Source organism: Saimiri boliviensis, chromosome 14 (genome assembly GCF_048565385.1).
Source record: "Saimiri boliviensis isolate mSaiBol1 chromosome 14, mSaiBol1.pri, whole genome shotgun sequence".
NCBI classification, from domain to species: domain Eukaryota; kingdom Metazoa; phylum Chordata; class Mammalia; order Primates; family Cebidae; genus Saimiri; species Saimiri boliviensis.
In genome coordinates this window covers 7,459,567-7,483,954 of record NC_133462.1, presented here as the reverse complement: position 1 = coordinate 7,483,954, position 24,388 = coordinate 7,459,567, and the positions used below count along the sequence as shown (strand labels likewise).

The following is a 24,388-nucleotide window of genomic DNA, read 5'->3' as shown; positions in this document are numbered from 1 at the left end:
GCTCGGGGGCGGGGTGGATACTGTGAGTTTAATTATAAAGAATGACCTGGTACAAAAGCCATTTCTCTCTGCAAAATCTTGTTGGGGAGTCGGGGGAGGGAAGTGATGGGGGGTAGGAATGAACCCCCATGTTATAATTCCGCCTCCCTAATCTTCATCCAGTTCCTTTACGTGGACGCCTGGGTCCCAATCCCTTGAGGGGTGAACTGAGGCCCGCGAACGGGAAGACCTGGGCACTGGGGCTTTCAACGCGTGCGGAGCCCGGTCTCAGCGAGAATCGGACGTCCTCATCCGCCCCCCTCCTCTTCCCCTCCCGCCCCCATTGGAAGACAATTCTCGGGCTTTTTATTTCAGGTTTTTTTCTGGATTTTTTTTTGTGTGTGTTCTAGGGATTTTGTGTGTTTTTTTTTTCTGTTTTTTGTATTTTCTTTTGTTATTGTTCCGCTTTTTGCTTTGTCTCTCCACTCCACCCCGCGCTGTCCCCGCATTCGATCCCTTCCCACTCCCCACCCCGACCTCTCCTCCCCCCCTCCCCACCCCCTACGCCCTCCCCAACCCCGCGGCACCCATCCAGAATGAACAAGCCCTTGATAGACAGGCGCCGCGCAGGCCCCCTGCGGACTGGGGGCATCCGACAAGGGGGAGGGGGCGGGTAGGGGTCCAGCGCGGCCTCTGCCCCTCTCCTGACCACCCCTCCCCCCTCCCACGACCCTCCCACGAGGTTCCCCGCAGATCCCTGACATGGTGAGGGGAGGGGGCTGCAAGCCCCCTCCCCTCATGGACGGAGCGCCCCCCCCTCTCGGGGGTAGGGGCAGCAGAGGGGAAATGGGTTTGGGGAAGGAGGGGGAGCTCCCTTCTTTGGCAGCTGAACATGGGGGGGGGACCTGAGGGCAATGCCCTCCCCCCTTTACCCACAGCAGGGGAGGGGGCTTTCGAGGGGGAAGGGTGGCTTAAAATTCCCAAGCCCCGGGAATAAAGGGAGAGAGGAAGCGTGCGGGAAGGAACAGCCATGCTGGAGGGAGAGGGAGCTTCTTGGAGAGGACAGGTTAGGAAAGGGGAGTCTTCGTGCAAAAGGGATGAAAGATGGCCCAGGAAGGACAGGAAGACTGAGAAAAGAGAGGATGTTGGGGGGGTGTGGTCTGGAGGCAGGGAGAGGCTGGAGTGTGGAAGCATGGTGAGCAGGAAGCGAGTGTGCATAGGGTTTTCTCTCACCAGGAAGAGAAAGCGCTTAAGGAGGTAAAAGAATCAGAGTGAGAATGGCCGAAAGAGCTGCTCGTCAACAAGAAAAAAAAAAAATAAGTGTGTCAGGAAAAGAAATGACAGTTACAGCCCAAGAGCGCGTGGAATGAGATGAGTGTGCAAAAGGAAAGAAGTGGCAGAGCTCTCATCCAGGTAGAAAAGACACGAAGGTGTGTGCAGCAATGCCATGGTGTGCAAGAACCTGGTGAAGTGGGAGGAACAAGGCTTCCGGAGACCATTATGCGGGAGGGGGCGCGTGTGCCAAAGCAAGTGTGCAAGAGGGTTCACAAAATAAAAAATGCAGAGGGGCAAAGATTTCAAACAGAAAGGGGCAAGGGAGTGGGAGCCTGGCAAAGAAGAGACTGAGCATTTGTGAGAGAAACGCAGTTCCTGGGAGGCAGGTGTGACCAAAAGCGACAGTGCAAGAGGGGCGAGGGGAAGCGGCAGGGGGGGCTAGGACTGTCCTGGTGACGGGGGCAGTGGGAGAGGAAGACTCGGGGGGTTTAAGAATAGGAAGGGAAAGTGCTTCAACATAGGAAAATGGAGGTAAGAGTGTGTGGGGCTGAGCAAAGAGCAGGGCACTCCAGAGAATGAATGATGCGCATGGAGTCTGTGAGTGGGGGAGGGCAAATGTGTCCCAAGTGTGTCTGCAACAAGGGTCCAGAGCGAGCGGGGGGGGAAGGGGGTCTGGAGATGTGAAATGGAGTGTGTAAAGGAGGGCCCCGGGAGGGAAGTGAGTAAGCAGCGAGAATCAGAGCAGGAGGCTTGGAGCGTGAGAAAGGAAATGCAGCGTGTGCGAGGAGAAAAGAGTGTGTTTGAGCGGGCCTCGCCAGCCGGAAGCAAAGGCAGAATGTGCAAGACAGCGAGAGGGCAAATTTGTGCAAAATTGCAGCCCAGGGAGGGGAGAGGCAGGGAGAGAGGTGAGCAGGCGTGCAATGGAGCGTGCAAGAGGCTGAGGCGGGCAGCTGTGTGTGCTGGAGAGAGGGGAAGGGGGGAAGAGCTGAGGGGCCTGGAGAGGGTGGGAAGGGTTGTTAGAGGGGCGGCAGGTGATGGAATCTGAGGGCACCCCCTTCCCCTGCGGCCTGGGGCATGGTCCCCATCCAATCAGGCTCAGGGCTGACCCTCTATGGCTCTGTCTGTCCCCTCCCCCCAGAATCGGCCCTTCCCTCCTTCTCAATCCCCCTCTGTAGTTTCTCCTGTCCCCGCTCCGCTCCCCGCTTCACACACACAGAGTCTGGTGTCAGCTGCCCCCCTCCAGTGAGGTGCAAATGTCCGGCCTGGATTGGGCCACCTGGTGACCTCTGGCCTTGGGAGAAGAGGGCAGGGCGCGGTTTGAACAGAGGTCCCTGGCCCGGGGTGAGAATGACAGTCAGGGGTCAGAGGTCAAGAGGCCAGCAGGCTCAAGAGTTTGTGGACGGGCTGGTCCGTCCAGGCCAGCCATCACCTTTCCAGGAAGAATTTGAGAGCCCGGTCGATGTTCATGCGGTGCCCCACCCTGGTCACACCAAGATCGACGTAGTCCTCCTTGGTCAAGGCGGGCAGGTGGGAGCCATCAATCTCGTGGTCCAGGAACTGGGCTCTGTGCTCCGCCAAGCCCAGCCACTCCAGCCAATCGGCCACGTCGAACTTGGTCCAGAACCCCAGAGGTTTAGCGCCAAACGGCTTGTCCGGGGGCAGCGAGAGCAGGCGGGTCGGTGAGAGGGAGCGCGAGGCCCCTGACAAGGCTCCCCCGAGCCCCCCGGACATCCCCGGGTGTGGTGGCACAAATACTGGGGCGAAGGGATCAGCCGAGCCTCCTGCCCCTCCAGTTGGGGAGCCACGGATGTCAAAGAGGCCTGGGTAGAGGGGTCCGGAAGGCAGGATGGGCAGGGACGAGGGCCTGGGTGCGGGGCTGACCTTGTGCTCCGAGGCGGGCAGCAGCGAGGGGCTGGGGGCCCGGCGGAGCAGAGGGGGCCGCATCTCGAACTCCACGCCCTGGAGGTGGCGGGTGGACGTGGAGGAGGAGGAGGCCGAGGGTGAGGTGGCCCCTGGGGCCGCAGCGGCTGTCGGGGAGACCCCTGTTCCGGTGGGGAGCGGCGGCAGAGGTGGTTTAGGCCAGTTCTGAAACAGGCTGCTGACTGGCTTGGAGAGGAGCGAGGACTGGGAGTCGTCGGAGAGTCTGGAATGTCACAAGGGGGTGGGCGGGGGGTGGGGAGGACAGGGATTCAGGGGTCAAGGGCAGGGGTGAGAAAGAGGCCGAGGTCAAGATATAGGGAGAGAGGAGGAGAGACATCGGGTAGGGGGAGAGATGGAGGAGAGAGACGGGAAGAAACGGAGGGAGCAAAGGGTAAGACGGCCGTCGAGGAAAGAAATGAAGGGAGAGAAAGATGACAGGACAGGGAGAGGGCGAGAGTCAAGAGAGATGAAAGAAAAAGAGACATTAAGTGATAATAATAATAATCGTCACCCCTTACTGATGCTCACGTGTGCCAGGCATTGTTCTAAGTGCTTTACATGATTGCATCTCAATGTAATCCCCACGACAACCCTGATGCAGGTTACTATTATTATCAGCACAGAGAGGTTAAGTAACTTGCCTAAGGACACACAGGAAGTGGCAGAGCCCGGCTATATGGCACCAAAGTCTGAGCTCTTCACCACTACTCTATACTGCCTTTCAGGTTATGGCCAGTCATAGCAGAGTGAAAGATGGGGAGACAGTGAGAGAGACAAAAAAGAGGGTGAGCATCCAGGGGAGAGAGATGGAAGGGGACAGGGGACACAGAGGGAGAGAGATGAAGAGAGGGAGATGAAAGAGAGAAGAAACAAGGGGAGAAGAAGGTTCCCCTCATCCCTTTCGTTCCGTCCAGCACTGCCCCACCTCAGGCCCTTAGAACTGGCCGCTTCCCGTGCCTGGCTCACTCCTGCCTCGGGCAGCCCTGGGATTCTCTCCCTCCCCACTTCCATTATTCTGCCCATCTTGCCTGTTGTAGTAAGAGACCTTCTCCAATGATCCCACTGTGGGATGGTTACAATTCTTTTGTTTTACGGCCCAGCCCCTGCTCCTACGCCCCTAGACTATGAGCCCTTCGGGTCGTACAGTAGTTGCCTGTCCTGCCCAGCAGCGGAGCTCAGCACCCAGAAGGGCACCCTGCACACAGCAGGTCATGAATCAATCACTGATTCAATCGTTGACTGAATTAAGCATCCTTCCTATTGCTGCTGCAAGCAGTGGGGGTCGGGGGAAGAAGAAAATCCTCTCCTCTACTCAGAATGCTTAAGAATAGTCCATGAATTGCAGTTAGATCTCCAAGGCCTAATAAACACACATTTGTTTATTTTTATACAACCTAGGAGCATTGATTCAAGTTTGTCTGACAATAGACAAACTCACTTTTTCTTTTCTTTCTTTCTCTCTTTGATTTTCTTTTTCTTTTTTTTTTTTTTTCTTTTTGAGACGGAGTTTCGCTCTTGTTACCCAGGCTGGAGTGCAATGGCGCGATCTCGGCTCACCGTAACCTCCGCCTCCTGGGTTCAGGCAATTCTCCTGCCTCAGCCTCCTGAGTAGCTGGGATTACAGGCACACGTCACCATGCCCAGCTGATTTTTTGTATTTTTAGTAGAGACGGGGTTTCACCATGTCGACCAGGATGGTCTCGAACTCTCGACCTCGTGATCCACCCGCCTCGGCCTCCCAAAGTGCTGGGATTACAGGCTTGAGCCACCGCGCCCGGCCTCTCTTTGATTTTCTTTACGACAGGGTCTCACTGTGTTGCGCAGGCTGGAGTGCCTTGGTGTGATATCAGCTCATTGCAGCCTCAACCTACCAGACTCAAGTGATCTGCCCACCTCAGCTTCCTGAGTAGTTGGGACTACAGACGCATGCCACTGTGCCCAGTCTCCTTTTTCTTTTCTTTATTTTTTTACGGCCTGGGAGCATAGATTCAGGTTGCCCCAAATATGCACTCCCTGAACCCATGTTTGAATGTCAGACACATTAGGATAACAGATCTTCAAACAGAATACGAGTGAACTCTGTAGATGGACAAGGAGATTAAGAACTGCTCCCGGCCGGGCGCGGTGGCTCACACTTATAATCCCAGCACTTTGGGAGGCCGAGGCGGGTGGATCACAAGGTCGAGAGATCGAGACCAACCTGGTCAACATGGTGAAACCCCGTCTCTACTAAAAAAAATACAAAAAATTAGCTGGGCATGGTGGCACGTGCCTGTAATCCCAGCTACTCAGGAGGCTGAGGCAGGAGAATTGCCTGAACCCAGGAGGCGGAGGTTGCGGTGAGCCGAGATCGCGCCATTGCACTCCAGCCTGGGTAACAAGAACGAAACTCCGTCTCAAAAAAAAAAAAAAAAAGAACTGCTCCCAACCCTCTGTGTATCTGAATCAGAAATACAACTCTACTTTCTCTAGGACTAGAAGGTCTTGAATCGGCTCGAATTCTGTGGCAGGGTAGCTAGCTAACCGGCTGCTCTGGGAACCTTCAGCATCATCCCATATTTTCCCATGTAGAAGTTGCTGGGCTCTTATTAGAGGCCCCTCTCTTTCCCGATCTTCTGTTAACAATGGCCCACATTAAAGCCTCTCCGAAACTCTTTGAGGCTGGCACTAGGCCATCCCCCTTCTACAGAGAGGTAGAATTTGCCTGAGCATTCATTTGCCTAAGATCACTCAGGTAGAAAGTGTGAGGCTGGGACTGACTGGAAGCCGAGAAGGTGGGCTCTACAGCCACACCTGTAACCGCATCCTGTCTTGGACCACACAGGCTTCAGGGACGCACAGATTTCAGGGACTGTCAGAAAGAAGCGACAGCTCACCAAGGAAACAAGCATAAGCAGGTCTCACTCTAGTCTCCTTTGTTAATAACTTTTTGTTCATTATGAGATATGGGTTGTGATGGCGACGGGAAGACACAACAGAAGCTACTGAGATAAATGGAAATTTAAAGGCTGGACTCAGTCGCTTACATCTGTAATTGCAATACTTTGGGAGGTCAAAAAAGGAGGCTCGCTCGAGCTCAGGAGTTTGAAACGAGCCTGGGCAACATAGCTGGTCTCTACAAAAAATTTAAGAAAAATCGGCCATGGCCACACACGGTGGCTCATACCTCTAATCCCAGCACTTTGGGAGAGAGATCAAGGCGAGCTGAATCACTTGAGGTCAGGAGTTCAAGACCAGCCTGGCCAACATGGCAAAACCCTGCCTTTACTAAAAATACAAAAATTTGCTGGGTGTGGTGGTGGGCACCTGTAATCCCAGCTACTCAGGAGGCTGGGGCTTTAGAATCATTTGCACCTGGGAGGTGGAGGTTGCAGTGAGAAGAGATTGCACCACTGCACTCCAGCCTGGGCAACACAGCAAGACACTGTATCCCCCCCCCACCCCCACCCCCCAAAAAAGAAAGAGAAAAAAAGTATCTGAAAGTGCGCTTCTGTGAGAGCAGCCAGCCTGGCTTCTGTTTCCTTTCCGCCACCCTGAGACCCTAAAGGGACACAGCCGTGGGGAAGGCCAACTCTGGTACCCATGAAATCAAGCCCTCTGGCCTCCCTTATTGGCCACCATCCCCCGGCTTACCTCTGCCGCTGCAGGGAGGAAGTCCTCTCGGGTACGTAGCTGGCTCCCCCGTGGTGACTGTCTGTGCTTCCCCCGCTGCCTCCTCGGGCCCAGGGCAGAGCGCCTCCGGCTGCCGAGGAGCCCCCAAACTGCTGAAGCTTGGAGCTGAGTTCACTGATGATGCTGGCTTTAACTGTGGCCAACGCTGAGGCCTGAGGCTGGGCCAGGGGCCCGGGCAGAGGTGGTGGCGGTGGGCCCGGGCCCTCCTCCCAGGGCAGCAGCTTCCGAGGCAGAGAGGAGGCCGAGGGCAAGGGCACCGGTGGGACTTCTGGCTCTACAGCCACCGGACCCCCCGCCACGCCCGCCGCAGAGGGTCCTGAACAAGCGCGCAGGGCCAGCAGCCCATCGGTTCCAGCCCCTGTCACCGAGACGGTGGGGCTCGTGGGGGTGACAGGGTCTCGGAGTCCCCCACTGGGGCCAGGCCGCAGGCCTCCAGCAGCTCCTAGCGCCCGGCCCCGGAGCTTAGAGGGAGTCATGAGCTGAGGAGGGTATGGCGGGCCGGGAGGACCGCTGCCCCCGAAGGCCTGGCCGTCCAGGTAGGCCACATAGGTGTCCAAAAGCTCCGGCCCACTGGCCACAGCGGCCCCACCCCCGCCCCCGCCCCCTGCGCTGCCACCACCTTCGGCAGACAGGCTGCTCAGCGTGGAGGCGCTGCTGATGGTCTCCAGCGGGTGGTCACTGCTGCTCCGACTGTCCACCTCCTCGATGCCAGAATCCGTGCCAGGCGGAGGGTCTGGGCCGGGCTGTGGCGCAGCGGGAGCCGGTGCTGCTGGGGCAGGCGGGCCTGGCGGAGGGGGGTCCCCAGGAGCGGCGGGGGCCCCCTGGGTCAGGGTGGCCACCTCGCTGTCATAGGATGTCAGGCTGGATGCGGTGGAGTCCAGGTTGGGAGGGGCTGCGGCGACAGCCGGGGGTGGCACGGGAGGTAACGGGGTGGCCGGGGCAGGTGGGTCGGGTAGCGGGTGCGGAGGCCCAGGCGTGAGGGGCGACTCCGGCTTTTCGAAGCTGTTGGAGAATTCCAGGGGCGGAGGCAGCGGTTCCACAAACAGGAATTCGCCGTCTTCCACGTCCACCGAGGGGGCGGGAGGCGGCAGGACCAGCAGGGGCAGCCCGTTCTCTTCGCTGGCCCTCGGGGAGGTCGGGGAGGGGGGCACGGACCGGCGTGGGCTGGGCGGCGGGACCCCCGGCCCGTCCTCCGAGGGGGGCCCCCTTCCGCTCGCCGCAGGGGCCCGGGGCTGGCAGTTTTCAAGGAACCGCACGTGCAGCGGCAGCCGCTCGGGCTCTTCGGGGGCTCCAGACCTCCAGGCCTTGCTCACTCCGGGATGCGGGGCCGGGGGCTCCGTTCCCAGCTGCAGCAGGAGGGGCCCTACCCCCGGGGCGGTGGGCGGCAGGCGATGTAGCAGGGAGCGCCGGGCGGCGGGCGGGCTGGCGGGAAGGGACTTCTCCTGGCTGCCCAGCCCGGCCCTGTACCCCAGCTCCCTGCGCGCGGGGTCCGGCGGGGAGGCCCCCCAGAGACGCAGCACTGGCTCGTGGTGGGCGTGGGGCGAGTGGTGGTGCGGGGTGGGTGGCGGGACCTCGTAGCGGGGCGACGGGGGCCTGGGAGGGGGCTGGGGGGCCCCGCTGCCCTCCGAGGACTCCTTCAGCGCTCGCTCGCGGGCGGCCAGGGCCAGCCCCAGCGGGGAGGCGGGATCCAGGGCCTTGCCGGTCAGCGGGTGCACCAGGGGTCGCGGGGGCAGGAAGCTGGTGAAGGCGCTGCTGCCCCCGCCACCCCCGTAGGCTCGGCTGCCGGCCCCGTAGCCGCCGTAGCCCACACCGCCGCCGGCCGCCGCGGACTCCAGCCGGAGGTAGGGCTCGGCGGAGAACATACCCTCGTCGATGGATTTGGAGTGGCGCAGCCGTGGGCCCGGGGTGCCCCCTGCGCCCAGCCCGCCGTCGCCGCCGTCCTCGTCCCCCGCGTCGGTGGAGAGGAACAGCGTGGAGCGCCGGCGCGCCTCGTTCTGCCAGCCCCCCTCCCTCCGGGCCGCCCCCACCAGGGCGGCTCCGAACTGGCTGGTGAAGTCCAGCGTGGCCGGGCCGCTGGGCGAGGCGGGGGTGGGCACGGGCGAGGGGGACGGGGGCACGGGCGACATGGCCGGGGCGGGGCTGGGCGAGGAGCCGCCGCCGCCGCCGCCGCCGCCCCCCGCGGGCTCGGGCTGGGTGGGGGGCTCGGCCTCGGTGCTGCTGCCCTGGCTGCTGCGGCCGCTGCTACTGGTGGACGGGGCCTTGATGATGATGGTGGGGATGGGGATGGAGTTCTTCTCCGACGGCGCGGCCACCGCGGGCGGCGGCTGCGGGGAGGCCGGGGACGTGGGCGACGGCGCGGGCGGGAGGCCGCCCTTCTGGGGCTCGCCTTCCACCTTGGTCTGCTTCACCAGCGGGCCCTTGCGGCCGCGGCCCGAGCGGGCGGGCACGTACATGGCCGCGCTGGCCGCCCGCGGGGGCAGCTGGAAGTAGCGCAGGGCCGGGCCCTGGGAGGAGCCGCCGCCCCCGCCCGCGCTGCCGTGGTGCGACGGGGACGGGGCCCCGGGGGTCGGGCTGGGCCCGCCGCCCCTCCAGCCTCGCAGGCTGGGCTGGGGCCCGAGCGCCAGGCGCGGCGGAGGGTCGTCGGGAGAGCCGCCCGTCTCCATCTCGGGAGGATGCGGGGGGTGCGCGTGGTGGTGGTGGGGCTGCGGCGGCGGCGCGTGGTGGTGGTGGTGGTGGGGCGGGTGGTGGTGCGCGGGGGGCAGGGGCCCGCCGTGGTACAGGCTTTTCTCGCGGCTTCCCACGCGGGTGTCGGGAGGGGAGGGCCCGTCAAAGGATGCTGGGGAGGAGGCGGGGAGGGCGCCGCTAGAGCCAGGGTTGAAGGGCCCTCCCCGGGGGGAGGGGGTGAGGCGGCCTGAGGAGGAGGGGGCTGGAGGTGTGCTGTAGGGGGGCTCCGGTGGGGACGTGGTGGGTGGCGGGGGAATGTCCTCCGAACCAGGCACAGACAGGCTGCGGCTGAATTTCATGGCTGGGGGTGCTAGGTAAGGTCTGTCATCTTCTGCTGCCCCTGGGGAGACAGAGAGGATCAAGGAGAGGGACAGGAGGGAGGGACGGTCTCCCTGCTCCACTATCCCGTAGAACCGCAACAATACTACTAAGAAGAATGGCAGCCAGTATATGCTAAGAACTGCACGCGGGCTCGCCCAGCGCTTCCCCAGCTGGGGTAAACCCAAATCTGCATCATACAGAGGTACAGGTTGTGCACTGCACAACCGGAAACCACAAGGTCCTCAAGGTCAGGAAACTGAAATTCAGCGGAGCTTCCTCCCCACGCCAGGAGGGGGCGCCGTTTCTTTAAAAAAAATTCCTTTCAAAGGCTCAGTGAATAAACCATTCACCGAGTGGTTTGAGCTGGGAAGGGATAGTCCCTCGAGTTTATGCACAGATAGGTGCTTCCTTTATACATAGATGCAGGAAAGAAATGCAACCAGTACGTTGAAGCTGTGATTCTACAGAGAGAACCACTTAGGATGAGGCTAAAGGTTAAAAGGGAGCGGATCTATAGGAAAAAAAAAAAAAAAAAAATCAGGGAAACGATGAGAGCCGGGTAGACCCCACGGCTGCAAGACTCACACTTGATGGACTTTGAAATCGAGGAGCTGGGGAAAAACCGGATGTCATCAAGGAAAAACAACTCCAGGAGCCGTGGAGTTTAAGTCTTTGCTTATTTCCCTGCCAGGACTCTGCCTTTGACCCTCTTCTCGCCTCTGACTACTCCCTCTCGACCAGTGACCAGCTACATTTCTCCTGTTGACACCCACGTTTATTGCCTACGGCCCCATCCTCCGCCCTGAGCTCCGGGCTTCTATATCCAAATACTCACACCTAGCTGGCTGGCTCACGGGCATCTCAGACTCCCAAGGCTCCAGCCCAAGCTCCCGATCTCCCAGCGCACCGTCTCCCCCCACCACGGCAGTAAACAGCAGCTGTGTCCTTTCAGGCTCTGACTGAAAGCCTTGCAGTCACCCCTCGTGGCTTTCTCCCTCACATCACCCACATCCGATCCACCAGCAAATTCTGTTGTTTCAAATTGTATCCGGAAGTCAATCCCTCTCACCCCTCCAGAGTCACCACCCTGGGTCAGCCACCATCATTTCCTATCTGGATAGCAATAACTGTCACCTCCTCTCTGGTCCCTGGGCTTCCCAGCTCACGCCCTTCATTCTAGTCCCTTCACAGCAGCCAGAGAGATTCTGCTAAGACCGAAATCAGCTCCTCTGCTCACAGCCCCGCCATGCTCCCACCTCACTCAGAGCAAAGGGTCAAGTCCTCACCACGACTCCCCAGACTCTGAATGATCAGGGCCCTGTCCCCCCTCTGCCCTCATGTCCAGTGCTCCCTCGGCACCCGCAGCACTGGCCTCCTCCCTGTTCTATAAGTGGACCAGGCTCGGACAGACCTCAGGGCCTTTGCAGAGGCAGGTCGCTCTGCCTGGAATGCCTTACTCCCGGAGAGCCTCAAGACTCCCTACTTCATCTCTAGGTTTTAGGTCGAACCTGCACCGCCCCCGCCCCCCACCGCAGCCCTCCTGATCACTATCACCTTACTCTACTATTTTTTTCTATTTTTTCCTCCATAGCCTGTACCACTGCTCATGTACTAGATACTTTTCTTGCTTATCATCCTTATAATCCATTATCTGTCTTTCCCCGCTAGAAAGCAAGCCCCAGGAGGGTTCCCTGACACATCCCCATTCTAGAACGATTCCTGGCCTGTGGGAGGCGCTCGGTTAACACTTGCAAAATGAATGAATGAATGGAATTGGGTATAAGTGAAAGAATCAGAAAGCTGGAGCAGGGGCTTTAGCTCACTACATTCCCATTCTCCAGATGCAGAGCTGGAGGCCCCCGGAAGTGAAGCCACCTGTCCCCGTTCACACAGCTGGGAAGGAGAGGAGCCAGGATTTATGGCCAAGTTCGCCCATCTCCAAAGCCTGAACTTTTGACCCAACTGGATGAAACTATGGTCTCTCTGGAAGCAGAGAACATTCCCAAGTCTGCTCGTTTTTCCTAAATTGTCGCCCTCCTGACCTCCCCCAGCCCACACATCCCCTCTTCTGGGTGGCATACCGATAGACTTTTGTCGGAGCATCAGCCCAGGTACTGGAGGCAGGAAAGAAGGACGCTCATAACTTGGCTGGGAACGGTGGTGGGGATCGAAGCTTGACTTTAGGGCAGCAGTCAGAGGGGGAGACAGAGAAAAGATAGCAGAGAAAGATCAGTCAGTGCAGAAAGGCTCGTGGCTTCCCCTTACAGCTGCCCCTATTTCTTCCCTAAGCTGCTGTGGGAAGGGAGAGCAGTGTGAAGAAGACGGTGGAAGGAGGCCAGGTGCGACGGGTCACACCTATGATCCCAGCACTTTGTGAGGCTGAGGCGGGAGGATCACCTGAGGTCGAGAGTTCGAGACCAGCGTGGCCAACATGGTGAAACCTTGTCTCTACTAAAAATAGAAAAATTAGCCCGGCGTAGTGGCAGGCACCTGTAATACTCGTTATTCGGGAAGCTGAGGTTCTGGAATCGTTTGAACCCGGGAGGTGGAGGCTGCAGTGACCCAAGATTGCACCACTGCACTCCAGCCTGGGCAACAGAGCGAGACTCCAGCTCAAAACAACAACAACAAAAAAGAAGGTGAAAGGCGACTCTGGGGAAAAGAAAAGCCTTGCGTCGGGGTGGGAGGGAGAAAGAAAGGAGAAGAAAGCAGACTTTCCGTCCACTCTCTCTCTGCTTCCTTCCTCCAGCCCCTGCCCCTGTCCAGGCCCCCACCAGTGCTCTCCAGGATGGCGGCAGCAGCCCACTGCCTCGCCTCCCAGCTGCCATCCCCGATCCCCAACCCTGTTCCCATCTGTTTCCCACAAAAGAGCCGGAGGCATCTTTCAAAAAGCATGCAATGGCCCCTGCTTGAAATCCCGTGTAGTCAGGAGAAACAGAGGGGACCCAACTCCCAACTCTGGTCTACGAGACCGTCCATGACAAGCGCTGCTGGTGGCCCTGCAGCCGCCCCGCCATGTGGCATCCCACCCCTCCCCCGCCGCTGGGACTGCCACCTGCTGCGGCCCTGAAGAATCACCCTCCTTCAGAGTCCTGGACTCCCCGGGTCCATTAGGTGCCCCTGCCTCTTGGAGCGGCACGCAGCCCACCACTGACTGATAGCAAGTCCAAGGCAGCACTAAAGCCGGCGTGCCCAGCCTGACCCCACGGGTTCCCACTCCAGAACTCCCCGTGGAATCAGGCTGGAGGCAGTGACCTTCCACGGCTCCAGCCAGGCTCCGCACTCCCTGAGCATCCCCCCTTAGCAAACCCTTGGCACAGGGATCCCCACCTCAAGCTCCCGTTCTAGGGAAGCTCACACATAAAGACACCCCAGCCCCTGCCCCCATTTCCCACCTGCTCCCTGCGTCCCCCTCCACTTCCACCTCTTTCTCCTCCTCTGTCAGCCCCGCGTCTACCGTGGCTTAGGAACACAGGAGCCGGGCGCAGTGGCTCAAGCCTGTAATCCCAGCACTTTGGGAGGCCGAGGCGGGTGGATCACGAGGTCGAGAGATCGAGCCCATCCTGGTCAACATGGTGAAACCCCGTCTCTACTAAAAATACAAAAAACTAGCTGGGCATGGTGGCGCGTGCCTGTAATCCCAGCTACTCAGGAGGCTGAGGCAGGAGAATTGCCTGAGCCCAGGAGGCGGAGGTTGCGGTGAGCCGAGATCGCGCCATTGCACTCCAGCCTGGGTAACAGGGGTGAAACTCCGTCTCAAAAAAAAAAAGACACAGGTCCGCTGGGTCCTCTCTACAGGCGCTTTTCCCTTCCCGTCACAGTTCCTCTCCAGCGCTGAGCTCTCCGCGGACCTTCCCTGCCCCTTCCCGGGCCGCATTTCCCTGCGTTGCCTTCACAGCGTCTCTCTTCCCCAGAACCCGTGTTGTCTGCTTGCTGCTCATGTCCTCCAATAGCCTAGAAACTCGCTGAAGGCAAGCCTGTTGCATCGCAGGCATCGCGCCTACAGTGTCTAGGGACCATGATGCCTTTTGGGAAAGTGTTTTAATTTCTTTTCAAAGTGGAAGTGAAAAAAAAATCTACTTGGATAACATCCATCTTTGCAGCAACAAAAATAATATTTAAACTTTTTTTTTTTGGGGGGGGGGGGGGTGGCCAGAGCTGGAGTGCAGTGGCGTTAACAAGGCTCACCCAAGCTCAGGTGATCCCAGCCTCAGCCTCCTGAGCAGCTGGGACTATAGGCAGGCACCATCACATCTAGCTAATTTTTGATTTTGCCACCCAGGCTGGAAAGCAGTGGCATGATCTTGGCTCACTGCAGCCTCCGCCTCCCAGGTCCAAGCGATTCTGCTGCCTCAGTCTCTCAGGTACCTGGGACTAGAGGCAAGCCTGGCTAATTTTTTTTCTTTGTATTTTTAGTAGAGATGGGGTTTCGCCATGTTAGCCAGGATGGTCTTGATCTCCTGACCTCGTGATCTGCCTGCCTTGGCCTCCCGCAGGGCTGCGATGACAGGTGTCAGCCACTGTGTTGAATTTTTTTTTGCAGAGGGGAGGTCTTGCCTCTGCAAAACCTCAAAACAAACGAACAAACAAAACTGGGCATTTGAAATGCACAGGCTCATCTCAAATTCCTGGGCTCAAGCGATCCTCCCACTTTGGCCTCCCAAAAAGTGTCAGATTACAAGGCAAGACCCACCGTGCCGGCCCCCCACCTTTTTTTTTTAAATGCGGAAGGGCCAAAGCCCCTAAGGTTCAGGAAGGTCATTGTGAAACCTGCCTGAGGGTAGGGTAGTGACTTGGTCACTTTCTTACTGAGTCCCCAGTCCCCACACGTGGCCTGCTGTTCTGGAGGCGTCAGATGAGTAACGTAGCATCAGCCCAGGTCCAGCACTTTGGGGCCCTACTCCCCAGCTTCTGCCAGGTCACCCCATGTCTCTTTCTTCTCCATCTTTGGGACCAGAAGTGCAGAGAAAGGAAACCCTCCTGGAATGAAGTCCTCACCTTTGGGATGAACCCTCACTGCCTGCACTTCCCACCACGCCCCCTCCTGCTCCTTTCTTCCAGCCATTCACAAGCATTCCCCGTTCCCTGAATTCTCACCTCCCAGACTCTGCGTGGAACATCCTTGCACTGGGCTCTGGGCTCTGCTTGGGGAAGCTCTGTCATTGTAGCCCTCCGCCCGGGCCTGGCTACCCGCTTCCTTTAGGCCTGCCCTGCCCCATAGAGTTGCCACTAGCCATTCAACTGTAAATTTCAGGCCAACATGGCGGCTCATGACTGAAATCTCAACATTTGGGAGGATCCCTTGAGCCCAAGAGTTTGACACCAGCCTGGGCAGCATAGGGAGACTTTGTCTCTACAAAAAAAAAAAAAAAAAAAAAAATTAAAAAAGTTGCTGGGTGCAGCGGCTCACACCTGTAATCCCAGTACTTTGGGAGGCCAAGGCAGGGGGATCACCTGAGGTCGGGAGTTTGAGACCAGCCTGGCCAACATGGTGAAACTTCGTCTCTACTAAAAGTACTACAAATTAGCTGGGCTTGGTGGCACGTACCTGTAATCCCAGCTATACAGGAGGCTGAGGCAGGAGAATCACTTGAAACAGGGTGGTGGAGGTTGCAGTGAGCCGAGATTATGCCACTGCACTCCAGCCTGGGTTATATGGCAAGACTCAGTCTCAAAAACAAAAAACAAAAACAAAAAAAAACTTAGCCAGGCGTAGTGGCACACACCTGTCATCTTAGTTACTTGGGAGACTGAGGGGGGAGCATCACCTGAGTGCAGGAATTCATAGCTGCACTGAGCTACGAGTGTACCACTGCACTCCAGCCTGGATGACAGAGTGAGACTCTGCAGACAAACCAAAGAGACAAGTGTAAATTTCAATTAATTAAAATTAATTTGTAAAATTCAATTTCTCCATTGCATTGGCCACATTTGAAGTACTCAACAGTTACCTGTGGCTGATGGCTACCAAACTGGACAGCATAAATGTGGAACATTTCGTCATCACAGTGATTTCTATTGGTTCTAGTCCAGACTTTCCGGGGCTCCGTCTTACACGCCTCTCCCTGCACTTCCCTCCCTGACAGGGCCTATTCCTCTGTTTGTCTCATTGATTCATTCATTCCAGAAATATTTAGCGAGGACTTCCTTTATGCCAGGGACGGTAACAGATACTGCAGATACAACAAATTACACAAATGGCCTGGACCACAGGAAGGCCAAGCAGGCCATAAACAAAATAAATTCGTAAACTATAACGTGGGTCAGATGGAGATAAGGGGCAAGAGAGAGGGAGAATGTAATTTAAAATAAGGGCTGGTGCCAGGCATGGTGGCTCTCGCCTGTAATCCCAGCACTTTGGGAGGTCATGGTGGTGGATCATTAGAGGTCACGAGTTTAAAACCAGCCTGACCAACATGGTGAAACCCCATCTCTACTAAAAATACCAAAAAATTAGCTGGGTGTAGTGGCACATGCCTGTAGTCCCAGGTACTTGGGAGGCTGAGGCAGGAGAATCACTTGAATCTGGAAGGCGGAATTTGCAGTTAGCTGAGATTGCGCCACTGCACTCCAGCCTGGGCAAAAGACCAAGACTCTGTCAAATAAAAGAAAACAAAACAAAACAAAATAAAGGCTGGCCAGGCACAGTGGCTCATGTCTGCAATCTCAGCACTCTGGGAGGCGGGAGGCTCTCTTGAGGCCAAAAGTTTGAGACCAACCTGGGCAACGTAGCAAGACCCTGTCTCTACCAAAACAAAATTTTAAAAAAAATTAGTGGTGCATGGTGCATGTGCCTGTCTTCCAAGCTCTCAGGAGGCTGAGGTGGGAGGATCCCTTGAGCCCATGAGTTTGAGACTGCAGTGATGTGTGATCATGCCACTGCACTCCTGCCTGGGTAACAGAGCAAGACCTTGTCTCAAAATAAATAAAATGAGGTGGTCAAGGAAGGCCTGACTGAGAAGGTATCATTTGAGCAAACTCCTGGAGGGGGTGAAGGAGGCAGCATAACCATGTGTAGAGGAAGAGTGTTCCAGGCAGCTGGAACAGTAGGTGCGAAGGCCCTGAAGGGCGGGTGAGCCTGGCCGGCTCAGGAGGAGCAGGACAAAGACGGGGAGCTGAGGGGTGGGAGATGAGGTCAGACAGGTGACAGAAGGGTGGGAGTGGGTCGGATCTGCAAGTTTCGAGTTTCCTTCAGATTTGGGCTCCAATGTCGCCTCTCTGGAGAGGCGGCTTCTTGTTACTCCGTCATAGCTCCCTGGACGTAGGCCAGTTTGGAGTCATCATAATTATTTGCTTGCTTGTTTACGGTCTGTCTTCCCGGGCACGCAGCCCACCGCAATACTCATTCTACTGTATTTCCTTGGTAAGAAAATGCTCATCATATTTGGCACCTTTTGAGAGACTCCACTTCCCAGCCTCCTTTGCAGCTAGGTGTGGCCATATGACTAAGGAAGACCAACCCAGATGCACAAGTCAGAGTGCTGCGTGTTACATTTGGGGTCTTGGAGGTAACTCAAGAGGCAGCAAGGTGCCCTCTTTTGCCCTTCTGCCTTTCCTTCCTTCTTTGTTCCTGCTACCTGGAATGCTGGTGCAATAGCTAGTGCTCCAGCAGCCACTTTGGACTATGAGGCCAGTCTGTAGTTGGAAACATGGCTAGGATGGTGGAGCAGAAATTGAGAAGGAGTCTGGGTCTTTAAGACTATGGAGGCTGCCAACCTGGCTGCAACCCCCTACCCCATATATATATTTTGACGTGGAGTCTCACTCTGCCACCCAGGCTGAAGTATAATGGTGTGATCTCAGCTCAATGCAATCTCCACCTCCCAGGTTCAAGCGATTTTCCTGCCTCAGCCTCCCAAGCAGCTGGGATTACAGGTGCCCACCACCATGCCTGGCTATTTTATTGTGTGTGTATTTTTAGTAGAGACGGGGTTTCACCATGTTGGCCAGGCTGGTCTCGAACTCCTGACCTCAAGTAATCCGTTGCCTTGGGCTCCCAAAGTGCTCCGATTACAGGCGTGAGCCACCATGCCCAGCCCCAACTTCTTTAACAAAAGAGAGATAAAAAGCATTTTTCAGGTCAGATCAGGGTGGATGGGGAGGGGTCTGAGTGATGGGGATGGGTCAGGATTACAGGCAAGGGGTCACAGTGATGGGAGGTGTCAGTGTGATGGGGAAGGGTCAGGGTTACAGGCAAGGAATCAGGGTGATGGGAGGGTTCAGGGTGATGGGGGGTGTCAGTGTGATGGGGGTTACAGGCAAGGAATCAGGGTGATGGGGAGCGGTCAGGGTGATGGGGGGTGTCAGTGTGATGGGGAGGGGTCAGGGTTACAGGCAAGGAATCAGGGTGATGGGGAGGCGTCAGGGTGATGGGGGTGTAAGTGTGATCGGGAGGGGTCAGAGTTATGGGCAGGGAATCAGGGTAATGGGGAGGGGTCAGTGTGATGGGGGTGTCAGTGTGATGGGGAGGGGTCAGGGTTACAGGCAAGGAATCAGGGTGATGGGGAGTGGTCAGGGTGATGGGGGGTGTCAGTGTGATGGGGAGGGGTCAGGGTGATGGGGGGTGTCAGTGTGATGGGGAGGGGTCAGGGTTACAGGCAAGGAATCAGGGTGATGGGGAGCGGTCAGGGTGATGAGGGGTGTCAGTGTGATGGGGGTGTAAGTGTGATCGGGAGGGGTCAGAGTTATGGGCAGAGAATCAGGGTGATGGGGAGCGGTCAGTGTGATGGGGGTGTAAGTGTGATGGGGAGGGGTCAGGGTTACAGGCAAGGAATCAGGGTGATGGGGAGGTGTCAGGGTGATGGGGGTGTCAGTGTGATGGGGAGGGGTCAGGGTTACAGGCAAGGAATCAGGGTGACGGGGAGCGGTCAGGGTGATGGGGGTGTCAGTGTGATGGGGAGGGGTCAGGGTTACAGGCAAGGAATCAGGGTGATGGGGAGCGGTCAGGGTGATGGGGAGGGGTCAGTGTGATGGGGTGTCAGTGTGATGGGGAGGGGTCAGGGTTACAGGCAAGGCATCAGGGTGACGGGAGAGGGCTTAGAGTGGCAGGAAACCGGTTAGAGTGGGAAGGGAGGGGTGTCCCCGACAGAGGAGGGTGCAGAGTGCTAGAGGAGGTGTCAGATTTGCCAACTGACAGAAGATTTGCCATGTGGAAGAGGAAGGGTCCGAAAGCTTGACATAAGAAGGGTCAGGGTAACAGGAGAGATGTCAGACTGACGGAGGGGCCATAACACTGTCTGATGGGGGCGTCGCACTGACTGCTGAGGGAGCCCCTGAACTCCACCAATCAACAGGAGCATTCGCTCCCGCGCAGAAGGGACAGCCAATCAGAGTGCGCAGCCTTGAGTAACGTCACCGGCTGCCGGGCAGACACCCGTCAATGAGTCGCCCGCAGGCCCAACTCTCCGTCACCTCGTGAGCCTGGTGCCTCAGTGGCAGCGCAGGTCCTGGGGCTGACCAGGGGCTGGGAACTCCTGCTAGGGAGGCCACCCTGATAGGGGATGGGGAGAGAATGGGCGGAGAGACAACTGAAGAGACAGGGAAGGGGGGGACAGAGATAGAGACAGGGAGACAAGGAGACACAGAGACACAGGTGGAGAGACAGAGAGACAGAGACAGACAATGGCAGAGATGGGGAGAGAGAGACAGAGATGGAGAGATAGAGAGACAAAGGCAGAGATCAGGAGACAGAGACAGAGAGACAAAGGCAGAGATGGGAGACAGAGATGGAGAGACAAGAGACACAGAGATGAACACAGAGATGGGGGAAGGCGGGGCGGGGAAATAGAGAGGGATGGGAATAGAAAGACAGGGAAGGTGAGAGAGAGGAGGAGGGACAGACAGAGACAGGGCCTAGAAGGGGGAGAGACGTGGACTGAGACGAGAGAGATGGGAAGCAGGAGGCGCAGAGAGGCGGGAGGGAGGGCAGCCCAGACTCAGAGGGCCAGCGCAGCCCCAGGAGGGAACCCCAGAAGCAGGGAGTGCGACTGAGAGAGGGCGATGACTTCTCAGACTGAGACACTGGGGGGGAAAGGGAGTTCTCTGGCGCCAGTGGCAGGTGACAAAGACAGTAGCCAAGAAAGCCAAAGCCCTGGATGGACAGCAGAGCCCTAGGAGGAGACAGCCCAAGAGATGCCCTGACCTACGGTGGCTATGCCGGGCTCTGCGCCCCCGCTGTTGGCACCTGAGGGTCTTCCTCCCCACCTGCCCTAGGTTGTATGCGAAAGCGCATCTTTAGAGAGGTTGAAATTTCCCAGCTTCCAAGTCCTTACACAGCGGCATCTTTTTTTTTTTTTTTTTCACTCTGTCACCCAGGCTGGAGCGCCAAGGGGTGATCTCGGCTCACCACAATCTCTGCCTCCCGGGTTCAAGGTTCAAGTGATTCTCCTGCTTCAGCCTCCCAAAGTGCTGGGGTTGCAGGCATGAGCCACCACACCTGGCCAACAGTGGCATCTTATACAACGCTTTGCTCTTGCTCCCTTTTGTGCAGACCCAACCTAAGATGCCTTGGGGGGGGGGCGGGGATACTGCACCCCCACACTGCAACTAGACCAGAGGGAAGAGGCAGAGTAAAAAGGGAGAGGAGCCGATATGAATGGGAAATGGAGATACAAGAACCAGACCTGATGCCAAGAGAGGCCACCAAGATGCAGAAACCTCATGAAGGGGCATCTGCATTGACTCAGAGAGTGGGAGAAAGACAGCAGGTGGGAAGGAGCAGAGATGGCGGCAGAGAGAGCCTCCAACATGAGAGGGGGGCCTGGGGAAGGCCCAGGGGCAGATCCAAGAGGCAAAGGAAGAAGAGGCGAGGGGGATGTACAGGGCAAATGACTATGGGTCCCCTGGTCACAGAGGGAAAGGAGGTCCCACAGAACTCAGGGGAGTGCCTGTGAGTTTCATTTCTAGGAGGTGGGGGCAGGTGGGCAGCTGGTTTTATTACTGGCTGGTGTCTGGGCTCCTCTTGGGAGACCTCTGGAGCTCAGAGAGTGAATTCCCTGAGGGCTAGGATCCTGGCTGTCCTGTAACTGGGTTCACACAGGGCAGACCTCGAACTGTGGCTGCCTGGCACTTCAGGGGGGCTCTGCGCATTTATTGAATTAATGGAAACAGGACTTGCTCTAATTAGTTTATCAGAGATTTATACTCAGCCTGATATGGTAGTTTGGCGTCTCTGGTGTTTCAGGGTCTCTGGGCATACACAGGGATCACTGGTGAGTCATGGTGGACTTCCTTTTTTTTTTTTTTTTTTCTTTTTGAGACGGAGTTTTGTTTTGCTCTGTCGCCAAGGCTAGAGTGCAATGGGGCGACCTCAGCTCAACACAACCTCTGCCTCCCGGGTTCAAGTGATTCTCCTCCTTCAGCCTCCCAAGTAGCTGGGATTACAGGCATGCACCACTGTGCCCAGATAATTTTTGTATTTTTAATAGGACAGGGCTTCACCATGCTGGCCAGGCTGGTCTCAAACTCCTGACCTCAGGTGATCCACCCACCTTGGCTCCCAAAGTGCTGGGATTACAGGTGTGAGCCACCATGCCCAGCTGATAGAGATGGGGTTTAGTAGAGACGGGGTTTTGCCATGTTGCACATGCTGGTCTTGAACTACTGAGCTCCAGGGATCTGCCAGCCTTGGCCTTCCCAAGTGCTAGAATTACAGGTGTGAGCTGCTGTACCCGGGCCTGAAAATCTTTTTCACCTTTGATATAGGACAGTGGTTCCCAATTAGAGGTGGTCTTGCTCCCCAGGGGACATTGGGCAATATTTGCTGCTGGCATCCAGACGGGACAGGCCAGGAATGCTCCTAAAACCCTACAATGCATAGGACAGCCTTCCACAACAAAGAATTACACAGCCCCCAATACAGGCAACTGTGGCTATTTGCAGTAGTTACGTTCTATGGGGTTGCCACACATTTCCCTCAGCCAATCAATACATAACCTTGTTTTGTGCGTGTTTCTGTTGAAGGATGCCTTATTTAATATATACTGTTGATTCATTCACAGCCAACGCCTGGCCAACAGCGTTCTCACTCATGCCTGAATGAAGCTTCTCTAACATATGTATTTTCTCCATAAGGCACATCACGGCCTTCTCACACTTAGGAACACGAGACAGCTCTTCGGCACCCTGCTTGGGGGACCTTTGAAACACTGATATCACCACTAAAAAGCCCAAGGATGTAAAGCACATGGGACTAAATAGACCGAGAAAAGACACTTGTTCACAGTATAGGAGCCGAAATGAGAAGGCAGCCTCATTCTGCCTCGTCGGGAGCCCGCACACAGGGCTACTCCAGATTTTTCTCTGTTTTGCCCATGGCCGAGAATAACCACAAAAACCCTTCCCGTATTGATCCTGGGGTTCTAATAAATTTCAGCAAGCAGGCGAATTCGCAAACACAGAATCTGGGGATCATGAGGGCCAACTGTTTCAGCAGTGCGGGTGCTAGAAACCACGACGAAGATAATGGTTCTGTCTGATTAGATACACACTTGCCGAGAGGTCTCAGGCAAGTGAATGCAAATCTCTAAGACTGTTTCATCTTCCGCAAAATGGGAATGTGCATGCTCTCTCTCTCTCTCTCTCTCTCTCTCTCTCTCTCTCTCTTTCTCTCTCTCTTTCTCTCTGTCTCTGTACTGCCCTTTCCTTCTTTGTAGGTGGTTGTGAAGAAGTTTGCTGAGGAATTATGAGGGTTTGCTGCCAGGTGAGTGAGGATAGAAGATCGCAGGAGAAAACTGTGACAAAAAAGGTAAGAGCCCAGGGGAGGTAGATTTGAACTCCACGTGAGGAATAAGTTTGGTTTGGTTTTGTTTTGAGATGGAGTTTTGCTCTTGTCACCCAGGCTGGAGTGCAATGGAGCAATCTTGGCTCACTGCAACCTCCGCCTCCCGGGTTCAAGCGATTCTCTTACCTCAGCCTCCTGAGTAGCTGGGATTACAGGCACCTTCCACATCTGGCTAATTTTTGTATTTTTAGTAGAGATGGGGTTTCTTCATGTTAGTCAGACTGGTCTCAAACTCCTGACCTCAGGTGATCTGCCCACCTCAGCTTCCCAAAGTGCTGGGATTACAGGTGCGAGCCACCGCACCTGGCCAGGAAGAAGTTTGTTAAAAACCCATCCACACCGGGCACAGTGGCTCATGCTTGTAATCCCAGCACTTTGGGAGGCTGAGGCGGTTGGATCACCTGAGGTCAGGAGTTTGAGATCAGCCTGACCAATACGGCGAAACTCCGTCTTTAAAACAAAACAAAACAAAACAAAAAAACCCATCCACATATAGACTAACTGCGACAGGCGGTGGTGAGCTCCTTATCTTCAGAGGCATTCAAGAACAGATTGGAATAGGACTGTCTCAAGAAAGAGAAAGAAAGAGGTAGTAGAGAGGATTACGAAATAAGAGCTGATATCTGGACTAGATTCCAAACAATGTCCCCAAGGGATGGCCTCAGAGTCTGTGGAACTCAGAGCCAGATGTGAAGTTTCAAAAACTCCAGGGTGCGAGTTTTGGGGAATGGGGGAAGGACTTGCCTTAGATCAGAGAAACCATCTAGAAAAATGTCTCTGAGACTAGGGAAATGCGGGAAGATGGAAACCTCTATTTGTGGAGAGCCTGCTGTGCTGGGATTCATCAATTGAATCCTCCTAAGAACCAGCAAGGTCAGCTTTAACACTCTCTTGCAGAGCAGGGAACTGGGTTGCAGAGAAATTAAGTGACTTAGAAGAAGTCAGGACTTGAAGCCACATCCTCCAGGCTCTAACGTCCATGTACCTTGGAACTCGGGGAGAGGTGGGCATGGGAATATGACCCTAACAAACTCAAGGATTGCAAATTCCTTGAGAATCCAAGGACTGGTGTCAAATGAAGACTTGTTACCAACAGGACACTCTGCCACGCCCTGAGAGGTGGCCAAGGACCTTCTGCCTCTAAGTCAGAAAGAAATTCCAGGAGTCCTGGTACAAAATTTGTCCCATGCTCTTGATTTTTATAAAAGCATGAGACCCTCCAGAACACAGTGCAGTCTCTAACATCCGCACTGTGGAAAGACTTCAGTGGGCCCGGGCACTTGTAGAGGAAAAAAAAAAAAACCCATGTCTTCATTTTCATTATCCTCCAACAAAAACTCAACCTTTCCTCAATTAAATATGTAAGTTGCAAACCATGCTCGTTTCATCAAGACCCATGCCTGCATCCCCAGCAGGAATCACAGATATTTCCATAGCCCATCACAGTGGTGCAGATTTCCCAAAATAGTGTTTATGCTCCTCGTGATTTTGAAATTAGAGTTGTTAAGATCCAGCGCCAGTGTCTACCATGTTGACAAAAAAAGATGATATTGTGATATCACAAATTTTGCTTTAGAAAAATATTTTGAGAACTATATTTTAGCGTAACTGGCCTCTTGTGTTATCCTTTCATGTTATGCATTTATAAGCGTTATTCTGAGAAGGACCGTGGCAGCCTGCCAAAGAGATCCATGGCCCCCCTAAAAGCCAAAGGAC

The 24,388-nt window shown here is 56.0% G+C and overlaps 1 protein-coding gene across 5 annotated transcripts in view; it reads right to left on the bottom strand.

Annotated features, from left to right (window-relative positions):
- Positions 1-9: 9 nt before the first annotated feature.
- Positions 10-24,388, bottom strand: part of SHANK1 (SH3 and multiple ankyrin repeat domains 1) — a 59,846-nt gene continuing 35,467 nt past the window's right edge. For 4 of the 5 annotated variants that reach the window (XM_039466363.2, XM_039466366.2, XM_039466367.2 and 1 more), the window contains 3 exons: positions 11,973-12,069; positions 6,808-9,910; positions 10-3,397 (listed from right to left, as the gene is read on the bottom strand). In XM_039466363.2, coding sequence (XP_039322297.1) covers positions 2,680-3,397; positions 6,808-9,910; positions 11,973-12,069 — 3,918 coding nt within the window. In that variant the 3' untranslated portion in view covers positions 10-2,679. Of the gene's footprint in view, positions 3,398-3,815; positions 3,893-6,807; positions 9,911-11,972; positions 12,070-24,388 lie in introns of all 5 variants that reach the window. The other variant, XM_039466368.2, reaches the window with a different exon arrangement.